General features: G+C 41.4%; 1 protein-coding gene across 12 annotated transcripts in view; it reads right to left on the reverse strand.

Annotated features, from left to right (window-relative positions):
- Nucleotides 1-775: 775 nt before the first annotated feature.
- Nucleotides 776-12,468, reverse strand: part of LOC108624029 (FERM, ARHGEF and pleckstrin domain-containing protein 1) — a 30,484-nt gene continuing 18,791 nt past the window's right edge. For 9 of the 12 annotated variants that reach the window (XM_026812771.1, XM_026812769.1, XM_026812770.1 and 6 more), the window contains 10 exons: nucleotides 4,790-4,977; nucleotides 4,577-4,666; nucleotides 4,034-4,409; nucleotides 3,854-3,963; nucleotides 3,648-3,788; nucleotides 3,434-3,588; nucleotides 3,060-3,181; nucleotides 2,827-2,987; nucleotides 2,366-2,625; nucleotides 776-2,286 (listed from right to left, as the gene is read on the reverse strand). In XM_026812771.1, coding sequence (XP_026668572.1) covers nucleotides 2,211-2,286; nucleotides 2,366-2,625; nucleotides 2,827-2,987; nucleotides 3,060-3,181; nucleotides 3,434-3,588; nucleotides 3,648-3,788; nucleotides 3,854-3,963; nucleotides 4,034-4,409; nucleotides 4,577-4,666; nucleotides 4,790-4,977 — 1,679 coding nt within the window. In that variant the 3' untranslated portion in view covers nucleotides 776-2,210. Of the gene's footprint in view, nucleotides 2,287-2,365; nucleotides 2,626-2,759; nucleotides 2,988-3,059; nucleotides 3,182-3,433; nucleotides 3,589-3,647; nucleotides 3,789-3,853; nucleotides 3,964-4,033; nucleotides 4,410-4,576; nucleotides 4,667-4,789; nucleotides 4,978-7,230; nucleotides 10,248-12,468 lie in introns of those variants that run through there. The other 3 variants (XM_026812774.1, XM_026812775.1, XM_026812776.1) reach the window with 3 other exon arrangements.

Here is a 12,468-nt window from a genome sequence, read left to right on the forward strand (position 1 = left end):
GATGAAAACTGACAACGATAGAACATAAATATCCAACATAATATTATGTACTTCATTCATCGTTATTTTTAGTAATTGTATGTAAATGCGACATGGCGTAATGCTAAACGTAAAGTACACACAATCGTTGAAAGGAAAACACGTTACCACCAAAAAAGTTAACGAACGACATCGATTACGGTATGCCAAAAAATTGCATCGCGCGAATGTAAACTGCGATAACCCCGAGTTAGTTGTATTTTAGACATTGACCCAAATGTAACATTTTATCTATTAGAGCTTCTCTCTTGCTTTTATGTAACAGCAGCAGTCTGCAATTTTGCACGCGCTTTTGCCGAACGCAGTCTCGAACGTTTCGCGGAAACGCGTTCGTTCTTCGTACGTTATCAAAGAATCGCGATTTTTATCGTTTACTCTGACGGCTCGAGGATAGTTTGCATTCCCGATTCTCACGTTTAAAGACTCGTCTGACCGGATTTGCTTATGCTATTTAATATGAACAGGATTTATCCGCAGTTAATCGTTTACCGAGGAAACGATTGTCAGATATCGCTCGCACTCGCTATAATAATTCTATTATGGGTATTTCCAGCTTTTCTCGTCTCCAGAAAAAAGCATACCTTCTCTGCATCGTGATTTATTTTTTTCTTCTATATACTAAGAATCGATACAATGGTAAAAAATACAAAGGAGAAAAAGGATGATTTATGGGACCGGTCATCATGTAAAACAGGAAATTGTCAACGTTTAATCCGTCGAATTTAAGTGTAACGAGTAAAAGTATTAATGTACGTTTATTGCGGAATATTGATACATAATTGTTGCATAACGACGTATTCTTTAAAGTGTACGTTATGAAACGAGTACAATTGTTTTATAAACAAACGCACGAGTTTGGCAAACGACGCTCTTTGGAGCGCGGTACGCGAGCATTTTCTTTTAATTAAGAGAAGGCTGCTGAAGAAACAGCGCCGCGTTTATGAGTACGATTTTTCGAGTATAAAACTAATTTTTTTCTTTATATATATATATATGTCATATATGTATATATATTAATTAAATTCTATATTATAACAAAACAATTGTAGTAACTAAAAAACAGATAACTATTAAATTACGAGCTTCTCTTTTTTGTGTCGTATTATTGCAAAGATCCTTTCGTTCCGAATACACGCATTCATCTTTCGGTCACCTTCACAATGACTCCTAAATAACTTTTTTTAAAAAAACCAATTCGTACAGCCAGTTTTTGTGTAATCGAACCGAGCGAATCGCCTCGAAATAGCCGCGATAACGGGCAAAAGAGAATCACGAAATAATTAAATCCTTAGCGATAACTAGAAAATAGATTCTCATTTAATATTGATTTAATAACGAGGAAAAAAACTCTAGTACCCTAACGAAATTATTGTCTTTCAAAGACGTACGTCGCTAAAAAAAGTTCCATTATAAAATTGGTCCAAGGATTACGCGCTAAATACCTAAACTTTTTCACCGTTCACAATATCGAAGTTCCGTCTCACTTCAACTAGCTTTCATCGACAATCTGAATGTATGCGTCTACAGTGGCTATAAGTTTGTAATTAGTGCAATATTAAATTGTAACCTGAGAAATTCGATATCTGTTGACCTGATTGGTATTTCAATCATAAAATTAATGTGAGATGCGTCGATAATTCTTCCAACCATTGTAAATTCGTGTTGGTATCAGATTCATGAATCAGAAAACGAACGCTTCGATGTCTACGCTATTATTATTTACAGGCCAATTATATCACCCTTGTCAAACATATCTTTCAAGTACGCGTCATTCGTTCAAGTATACAAGGAGAACGATAAGAATGCGATGTGATCTTTGACATCGCAATCTTGTTTAATTAACGGGGCTTTGGAAAAACAGCATAACATAAATGCTTCCCCTGGGTAGAATGTTTTGCTTCCATTCTTAATCTCTTTACGAGAAACAGTCTTTGCGATTACTTTTGATATATGATCTCCGGTTGATTGTCGATTACAATTTTAATCGTACAACTTTGATTTCAGTCCTCGGATAAGGCCGCAGAGTTTCAATTGTTCATTTACTAAACTTTTTAACTACTAAATCGAATATCGTTTCCCCGAAGATTTTGAGATTTCTCAATTCGAACAATCCAACTTGTACATCGTAGAATAAAAAATATCATATCGATTTGTTCTAGAGAACAAGTTTGTTAATATCCTTCTTTTCCGTTAAAGCTACCAGACACGTGGCCTTGCTGCGTCGCGCTTCGAATTACTTCGATCCATCTGAAAAACACAGTCTCGTTATGTTAGGTACGTTAATCGGACCTCCATATACGTGATTAAATTTCTTAATCATCTCTACCGTCCGAACGTGTAGTCGCTCTCAGCGCGGAAGAAATAGACGTGACTCTTAAATTGTAATTTGAAAACAAAGTCCTTGTTGATCCCGTCTTTTTCTGATGGCGTCATCACCGTATATCCTAGCAGCGGCAAACTAGTCAACGGGAAGTCATCCCGATGCGACTTGTAGAAGAACAGACAGAAGTTGGTGAAGACGACCCAGAGCTTTTGCCAACCATTACTGTTTTTAAATTTCCTTAACAGAAATCCGCTGAGTTGGTTCTGAAACGAAATGAACACGTACGTAGACACCAGCGGGATAGAATATACGTGTAAAGAGTTATCTTAAAATCATCTACAATCAATTTCATCAACAACATGGTCGGTTAAATGCGCTAGTAAACGAACAACGTTACATTGATGGTGAAATAATTGTCGATGCGATTTAGAGATAACCCGATTGCATCAGTGATTGAATACAACTTGGAACGCTCGTAGTTGATCGCTGTAACTGATACTCGTGCTTCGATGCCAACAGACATGTACGGTGGTGTTGATTCGTTGAGAAGCTTTAGCACCCCCGCAACTTCCTCTGTCGGTCTCTAGCCCGATACTGTCGCTCACTTCATCGGTAGAATCTAAAACTTGATCAATCGTATAATAATTCCGCAATGAAAAATTATACCGTACAATTATCGAATCAGGATTGCACTTACTACAAGTATTTAAATTCAAGTACGGCATTTTCGGATCCGCGTCAGCATGTGCTATGGCCATACTCAGATCTTCTAACCACCTTTCTTTCTCTTCCTCGTTAACCGCGGCAACTGTCAAAGACCTGACCAAATATGAATTCAAACGAATCAGTGTTTGAAAGACGAAGACGAAGATAAAAGTAAAGTAGAAAAGCACACAGTGAAAAGTAATCGGTAGTTAAAACGTCTGGCGCGTTTGTCATTGGAAGAATAGCGTACTTAAACGAACATTCTACTGGCGCAATGACCTCTTAACAACCATACAGGCCGCGACAGAGATTCTCTAACACATCGTTAAGTTAAATACATAATCATTCAAAAGACACCGCGCTTACTGATTTCCTTGAGCCTCGATCACGAACGCGAAGTCCGCTCCGGTTTTGTTGTCACCCTCCCGAATCTTCATTCCTTTCAACGGAAGTTGCCCGTGAACCCGGAAGTACTGATTTGGTTGTTGAGTACGGAATGTGTACAGTAATATATCCGAGAACTATGGAATACTCGAATTAGATATGAATTGCGAAAAAAAAGTACACTATCGCTGCTTACCAGGAAGAACATCCGCTGCTGAAAACCTTTGCGACTATACTTCTGCAGGCACCCTTGTCTAATAAATCTACGACCTTCTTGTACTAAGTTATCGAAACCGCTGATGTCCCTTTGCATTTCGCAAAGCTGGACCAGGTTTTCCTACAGATAATAATTTAATACATCGTTATCGAACTCTTAAACGCAGCAAGAGAGCATACACTCACCGCTTGATTAATTATGCTAAGACCTTCGAGCAACGATTCGCCTAAACGATCCCGCGCAGCCAAACAATCCTCAAAATCCGTATGATCCTTCGGATAGTGATCTAATAGTCCTGAAAACATCGCGCGTTATACGATACGAATTGATACGATACAAAATAAAGAAAGATTGTGAGACAGTACTATCGATAATACTGTTGTAATGCAACAATCGTTGCAGTGGTTTCAAAAGGAATGACGTTAACGGTAGGTAACAGTGCTTCTGGGTTTCGAAGTCACGGCACAGCTGGTCGAAACGGCGCGACGTCCTCGTGTAATATTCCAGCTTCTCGAGGACTGGTATCAGATTCTCTAGATATTGATCGTAAAGCGGCAGCACGTTCAACAAGGTGTTGTAAAGAAAATCGCCGATGTTGTGCCGCGCGTTGCTCTCCCACCGTTCCAATCTTGCCTCCATTTCTTGGAGGCAGGGCCCGTGCACGTCTGCTAAAAGCTCGATCAGCGAAACGACCGCTTCACCCTCTAATTCCGCCTCTCGAGATACTTCCTCCCTGAACCACTGCCGGGCAAAAAAATTGGGACACGCGATTACCGCAGCAATTTTCCTCCCGCTATCTTAAATTTAAAGCTAAAGTCACTGCAGAGAGTACGAATTCTGCTCCTCGATATCGTTAACGATTTTTCAAAGTAATTGAAACTGCATGTGGATGATCAGTCCGTACGTACCACGTTTATCACATCCAGATCTTTCTTATAAGTTCGTTCGGTCATGAGAAGTTCCTTCGCGATATAATACGCCTTGTCGGTCGGCCATCGCTGCGCATCAATTATGAAAATCACTTGTTAATTTTATACAACAAATTCTGAGAATGAATAATTGTTTAATTGATTTCAATCAAAGATCATTCTCGTTTGTAATATGCATAAATGTCAGCTCACTTTCGTTTTTCGAACTTCGGCATCCTCGACCTCTCCATTTTGAACATTTTTCACGGGGCTTAAGTCTGGGGTATTGACGGTGCTCGCGTTGGTCTCCACCACCATACCGTTTGTACGTTTTTCAGGCGATTTCTCGTTCGCGTACACAGAATTATTGTTCTCCTGTGTCTTCGGCGTGGCCGGCTTATCTGTAAACGAAGACAAGTTAGAGAACCGAACATCGCTGGGACCTCGGGGATGGTTTTTGCGAAACCACAAAAAGGTGTGATAATGAAAAAACGGCGGATCAAAAGACAATAATATATAATAGTAAATACATCGCTCGAGGAAAATGAGTAGAGTAGATAAAAATTCCGAGTCTCACGCATGCTACTCGGTGTGCACTGTATCAGCCTCTCTCGAGTTTAGAGCTGTTCCGATCGATTTTTTTAATACCTCGATAACGACATACACAAAATATAGGATCCGCAATAAAGAAAATAACAAAAAGACCGAACGTTAAAGAAAGAGAGAGAGAGAGAGAGAGAGAAAGTGAAAAATAGAAAGAATCGAGCATGGATCGAGGGCAAGCAATCATTTTTTGCCACGCGTTGTTCATCCTAAAAGTTGTTGCAGTTAAAATCGTTCGCTACGAACACAACTTAACAGGGAAAGGAACACTGACAACAAAAACTGTTATCCAATCAATTGGGGTCGATTACAAAAACTTTTAGGATTTGCTCACGCATAAGGACCGTGTGCAAAGAGTATCCTAATTTCGAACGTAACTAATCGCTAATCTAACAGCATGCCACATGACAAATCGGTGCTAAGAAGAATCTATGGTTCAGCTAAAAATTCGTGGGACAATTTGCACACCTTTGATCAAAATGATTGATCAAAAGAGTAAAAAGAAAAATGTTGACAATGGAAACGCATAAAGTTTTATATCCTGCGATTTGCTTCGAAGCAAAACGGAGAAACCGAATATGAAAGGATGAATGATACCTCCATTAATAAAATCACATTCTATTCGGTCTCGCGGTTTCAATCAACTACAAAATTCATTTGGGCTAAAGAATGTTCACATAAATACGCTATCGTCATGCGACAAAAGGTTCGAACAAATCGAGAACACATTCAGAGCAAAACTGCGAACGGAAAACAGAAGATGGGAAAATGGGTGTGCGACTACCGAGCAAATGAACAAATTGAGTTGAGACAACGAGAACCGCAAATAATAATAATAATAATAATAATAATAATAATAATAATAATAATAATAAAACATATCATTGACAGTAAAGAATTAGGCACTGTTAGGGATTACTCACACATGGTATTGTCATCCGGTCGACCAACGAATCCGGGAGTGCGATAAAAAGATACGGTAATGAAGAACGGAAAGAGGAGAGAACGCGCTGGGACCAGGAGAATACATCGCCTCTAACCATAACTTTCCATTTAATCGAGAAGAAGAAGAAGAAGAAGAAGAAGAAGAAGAAGGGAGGAAGGAGAGTCCAAAAGAGAAAGTCAAGGTGCCCAACTAAAATTGTATCCGAGAAAACGTAAAGACGGTCGTCGTGAACCGAAGGTGAATAAACCTTTCGATTCATTCTGGGACGAAGAACGCAACGGTGGAGAGACTGGAAGAAAATGGAGAACCAAAAAGACGTCGAGAAAAACTGAACGAAAAGATAATCAGAAGAATACTTCTGGCCGTATGACTTTGTATATAATTTATTGTTATCATAATTAATGTATCAATAATCAATGTACAATAGAGATTTTCCTACGCTTGGAGTATCGTCTTCCTTTCCCTCGAACGCCGTGATTTCCCTTTTATTAATTTTTGTTTACCCTTACGCGAGAGCTACCTACCCTCTCTTTCGCTGTGTTCTTTGAACCACGAGTATCGCGTGAACGGGGACATCCTCGTTTCACGGGGAAATCACCGCGTATTGCCGGACCGTATGCTCGTGTATATATATATTTATATATGTATATGTGTTTATGTATATATTTATATATATATAATATATATATATATATAGAGAGAGTTAACAAGTACGGTATGTCGATAAACGATCGAAAAAAGGTACACAAAATTACAAATTGGAGGAGCGTCGACACGACGGATCACGCGTTCATTCGAAATACAACCCTCGCTTTCCCTCCGTTTCTTTTCCCTTGTTTGAAACGTAAACTTCGATCGTTCGTTTCACCGTGTTTTCACGTGATAAAAAGATGATCAGATACACTTTGGGAACGAAGCAACGTACCGAGGGCGCATTTGCAAAATTGAAGGGCGTGTTGTTCCAATCCCGGGAAATTGTCGTCGAGGGGGGGNGGGGGGGGGGGGGGGGGGGGGGGGGGGGGGGGGGGGGGGGGGGGGGGGGGGGGGGGGGGGGGGGGGGGGGGGGGGGGGGGGGGGGGGGGGGGGGGGGGGGGGGGGGGGGGGGGGGGGGGGGGGGGGGGGGGGGGTTGTCTGGGGAGGTTTGAATACGTATCTTTAATCTTCCTTTTTTCGTTACACCTTTGTGCCTGGAGTCAGTTAAGTGTGACACGCACGTATAAAAAGTTTATAAAAGGTACCTAATTAAATTTTCTACGGTAACGCGTTTCTCGTGGAAGACGAAGATTTCCGTGTAAAAGAAAATCAAACGCTTGCCGTTACGAGGAAATTGCAACGACCAGGCAATCTCCGTTTTTCGTACAATGTCTGTTGCGTATTTTTCTATGAGACGAGATACGTAACAAAAAATGCGTAAGAAGCGGAGCCTGTGCCCGTCGTTACGACTCCATTATTTACCGGAACACAAACGGTTCTCATCACGGGACAATTGCATAGACACGTTTGGTTTTCAACAGGGACTTCCTTTCGACGACGCAGCGGGAAACGAATAAAAAAAAAATATATATCGAGCATTCTTCTAACGAAGGAATGCGTGCCTCCTATGGAACGTCTTGAAACGATGTCAATGGAACGATTTCTCGCTGCGTCGTGAAAATGTTGCGTGACGCTCTCCGAACGAAAACCAGACCTCGGCGTTGGGAGGAGTCCACGAAAAATTTGGCACTAATAAATTTCGAAGACCGTCTCGAATTTTTCGATGATAAACGATGATGCGGCGAAAAAGGAAGAGAAAGCCAAGAACACGACGGAACTAATGGGCAGACATTTGTTTCTTTACTTTCATAATTAAGAAGCGAATGTTTTCGCGAAAGTTCGTAAAGGGTTTTGAAGGAACGGTTTACCGATCTTGTCGCGACCGCTCGAGGTGAACATCGAACACGTATATAAAAAGAACAAGTGTGAACACCTGAAAGAAGGCCACGGTATTAAAAGAGAAAAGGAAGTGGTGATCGAAGAGAGTAATAAGTACGGTGTCATACTCATACGTTGCAAAAATAACGGATGTGTAAGTGTACCGTGTGTGCGTACGATGTGTCCTGTGACGGCGTCAACTAGAGAACTTGGTTTCCATCGTGTATCGAAGAGACACGCGTACACGCGTATTAACGTGACTCGTGCGATCGATCAAGCGTACGGTTCGAGTTAAAATTTAATTGCTAGCTGAACTTACAACTGAAAATGGATTCGCGCGTAGGGCCGAGTGAAAGACGGTCCGTTGTGACACAAGAGGAATGTTTGGTTCGTGTTTCCAGTAGAATCGTTTGATCAATCGCGTGAGCCGCCGTACTTCCATTAAAAATTGTAAAAGAGGAAGCTACAGGCACGTTAACACACGCGAAATAGGATCCTCTAGACTGCAAACTGTGGATGAAGGATGAGTCCTTCGGGGGGTATACGTTTTCTCTCGTCAAGGGTACACTCGATACAGGTGAAGAGAAAACGGGGGTAACGGTGAGAGATAATATTATATCGTGACGGGTGACAGATAGATAATACATATACGTAATCGTTGGTGAAAATCGTGAGAGGGTTCGCTACGTAATGGTTCACAAGGTTCCGAAGTATAATATAATAATAGAGAGAATGTAATTGACACACGTTCAACGCAAGTGTGTACGTGTTACGATGCGGGAAAGTAAAGTACCACACTGCAACTAGAGATGTGAGTTTAGTCATCGCGTCGCGATTCCAAGATCAGAATTTCATTAATCACTATTTATGGCTTTCGTATCTTTATAAATCTGGGATCCCGTTTGCTTTTCGAGGGTGTCACGCGATGCACGAATCCTCCTGAATCACCGAACCGATTAAAAACAGCTGATCGAAATTTGTTGGCCTGCGGATAATTAATTCCTACGTTAAAGACGCGTCGACGTCTCGTAAAAATTCACATCTCTGCGCGCAATACCAACAGGACTAAGACCAAATCGAATGGGTTCCATCTATGGAAGCAATCTACGCACAGTATGTACAAAGCCAATGTAAAATATGTAATTGGACTTTGTAAGTCGCGACACGCGGTACGGTGGTATGACCAGGGATAGCTGGATGCAGTTTATAGGAACTAAAAGCTATGGGTCGATAGGAGGACGGGTAAGGGTCGCTACGAAAGCTGGCTAGATATGGAAAAAGGGAAAAACGGATGGGCCAAGTGAAAACTGTACACGCATGGAATTTTGCGAGATTCTTCTGTGCGGTGATTAAAAACGTGGACATCGGAGGAATCGACTATCGATACGGGTCAACTATCTTCTTTCTACCTTCTAAGGGTGCAGTGCAAGCGTGAAAGATATTTTGCGTTACGGTCGAGTGGAACGTGGGCAACTATTCAGTGACATCAGAGAAATCTAAGGGAGGTAGTGAAAGGTGGTGACGGTGTCGACTAGATTTCTAAAGCGAGAGAGCAAAATCGGCCGAGAACTACGGCACGCGCAACGACGTTTATTCGTTTTCTTTTGTCCGTCTCAAACTAAATCCTCGTAACGATCCCAAATGTCTGTCGACGAAAATACGACAATCCCGAGATTTCACGGTGCTGGCCACGATCCACCAAGACGCTGTGCAGTGCGTTTACAAAATGTCGATACGAACATCTACTTAGTTAAAACTGGATCAGAAATGAAACAGCGCCAGAGGGTTCGTGGCCATAGAAAAAGGGACGAGGTCTTCTGAACTGTTCCTTTAGGAACGTATGTACGTGATTACTGCGTGTGATCGTAAGAACGAGAGACTGTAAAGAAACGTGAACGAAGCACCGGAGGATGGAAGAACGAAGGCGTGTGTGTTCTTCTTTCCCTGCGTTTCTCTTCGGTTTTTGTGTGTGTTCGTGCGCTAACGAAGAACCCCGTTTTATATTCTCTGAGATGTAGCGTGGTACTTCTTTGTTCGTTTCCCTCAAGTAGCGTTTCTCTCAACGTGGTTGCACCGGTATGAACCGATTGGTGAGGGTGCGTGGCGTTGCGTGAACCATTACGTTACGAATCCGCGCCATTTGGAGCGGCACGTGCCAAGCCGGCGAGTTCACATAGCCGTTCGCGTAGTTCCAACGATTGTATTCACCACCTGTCGAGAAGCATACGTAGAGTACATCGGACACCTACATATAGTCATCTAATGCGACGGATCGTTTTTCCCCCGCGATCCGTGTCCTCCTCTCGTCCCTCTCGTCCATACTTTCTTCCCTACGGATCGCGAACAATCGGATACGGATACGTGGACGTTCTGCGTCCTCTAAACTCTATCCATTATCTACTCCGACGAATTGACAAACCCATTGACAAAAAAGCCAATCAGCCGAAAAGGAATCGAACGCGTTCTCAAACCGTATTCGCATGACCGTACAAGTTATCTACACGTGTTACACCTTTTACGTTTAATACCTTGATCCCTATCGCAGGTATCACGACCCTTGCATACTAACGTCTTACGTCTATGTTAATTATAAATTTACGTGTATGTATATTATATACGTATATGCGTTCAATTTATGGTAACTAATACAGTCAATTCAGTCAATTAATCAACTTTGAACATGCCGAAGTTTTCGCTTCTCTTTCTGTTTAAAAGCTGGAACCTGTGAAAACCGTGGTGGTATTAATTTGGCAGGCAATTGTTATAAAATGGATTATTTCCGAATGATTCCTGATTTTCGAATAATCTGACACACAATGAGGGGTGATACGTTCGAAAAATAATTGTCAGGAGACTCGTATGCTTTTGAACAACTGTACTGGCTGATAAACGAGACAGATGCGAAAACTTCGAGCGCAACGATATCGAGAGGCTGCACATACGCGTTGCGTAGTCGAAACAACACGCACGCGTACGAGAAACGACTATAAATGAGAAAATGAAAAAGAAGAATAAAAATAGGTGTAAAAAACCAAAATAAGAAGAGATGATCGAAGAAAGTGAGAATGATTAAAATGAACAAATGTAAAAATAGATGAGAATGATACGTGACACGATATGTGTACACTCTGTCGCTAAAAAATTTATCTATACATAATTATACGATGTTAAATTTACACTATACCTTATTTTCTGATTGCAATCTAATTATTGAAGAAACTTTTGAGCAACAGCGTGCACTAAGGCGAGAGGGGTACAAGGTTGTTGATAGATGACAGTGACAGTGAGAAGACAGCGGATTCTTCTGTCAAATATTCGTAAAAGTTTTAAAACAATAAGATGGAGAATATTGTTTCTCTTTTGGTGATCGTTGAATGCAGAAAAATCCGCGATCCAGCGATGAGTTACGATGACACAGACAAAAATGAAGAACAAGACGGAACACAAGTATAGAACAGTGCTCGAAGAGAGACGCGTGCGTGTGTAACATATCGGTGGCAGGGCAGGACTGACGATGCACAAATGCAACACGAGGGACAAGTAAATAATTAAAAACCGGCACAGAAAACTCGTGTACGGATAGATCGAGGACGCGACGATACTCTTCTTCTCTGTTGGGAGTTGATTTTTATGAGGATTTCGCTGCGGAAGAGTCGATCGCCAGGGGAGAGACTATACCTCTGAACCTTCTTCGAGAGAACGTACGAAAAGATATGCAACGAGGAAGGCAGTGAGAAATATAAATAAAAAGAAGGAAGCGTGAGATATCCAGAATGAACGAGGAACTCGAGAAGAAAGCGACGATTCCAGGGGCGGTGGACGTGTATCCGTCAAAGCGTCGACGCGTCCGCGTTCAAATATCAACGATGGGCTCCAAACATGAGTGTTTCTATTTTTTCTTTACGGTAAAAAAAGTTACGGTTCGATCGGTGCGGTGTGTCGACGAGAAATGACTTGCGTCCAGTTGCTGATACTTCAAACTACCGAATCGAGTTGCCCATCGTTTACATAACACGCAACAAACCAAAACGCATTCCAAAATTCCATGCGTCCCTTTCATCCGCCACTGGACAGATATCACTAGTCGACAATGATTCCCTTCAAATAAACAATTTCACCTGTCGACAATTTAAAAATCGTGTCAGATTTCGTTTACCATAAAAATGATGAAAAATCAGAATAACAAATTCTCTGTAGAAAGTGTATACAAATACTTCAAAAAGAATTAGTATTTTTTTTTTCTGATTCAAGTCTACGCATTCTACTTCAGCCGAAAAATTTTGTCGACCAATGATACTTTATGAAACAGTCAAACATCGCAGCTGGAACTCAGCTCCTTGGCTAACAGAACCGCAGCGGACTTCGTCGAATATACTGATCTCTATAGAGCACTGGATAGTGGATATGTGGTAATAATAATCTCAATTGAAAT

This window comes from Ceratina calcarata, unplaced genomic scaffold, assembly GCF_001652005.2.
Source record: "Ceratina calcarata isolate Rehan_Ccalc_2016 unplaced genomic scaffold, ASM165200v1 scaffold297.2, whole genome shotgun sequence".
NCBI lineage: Eukaryota > Metazoa > Arthropoda > Insecta > Hymenoptera > Apidae > Ceratina > Ceratina calcarata.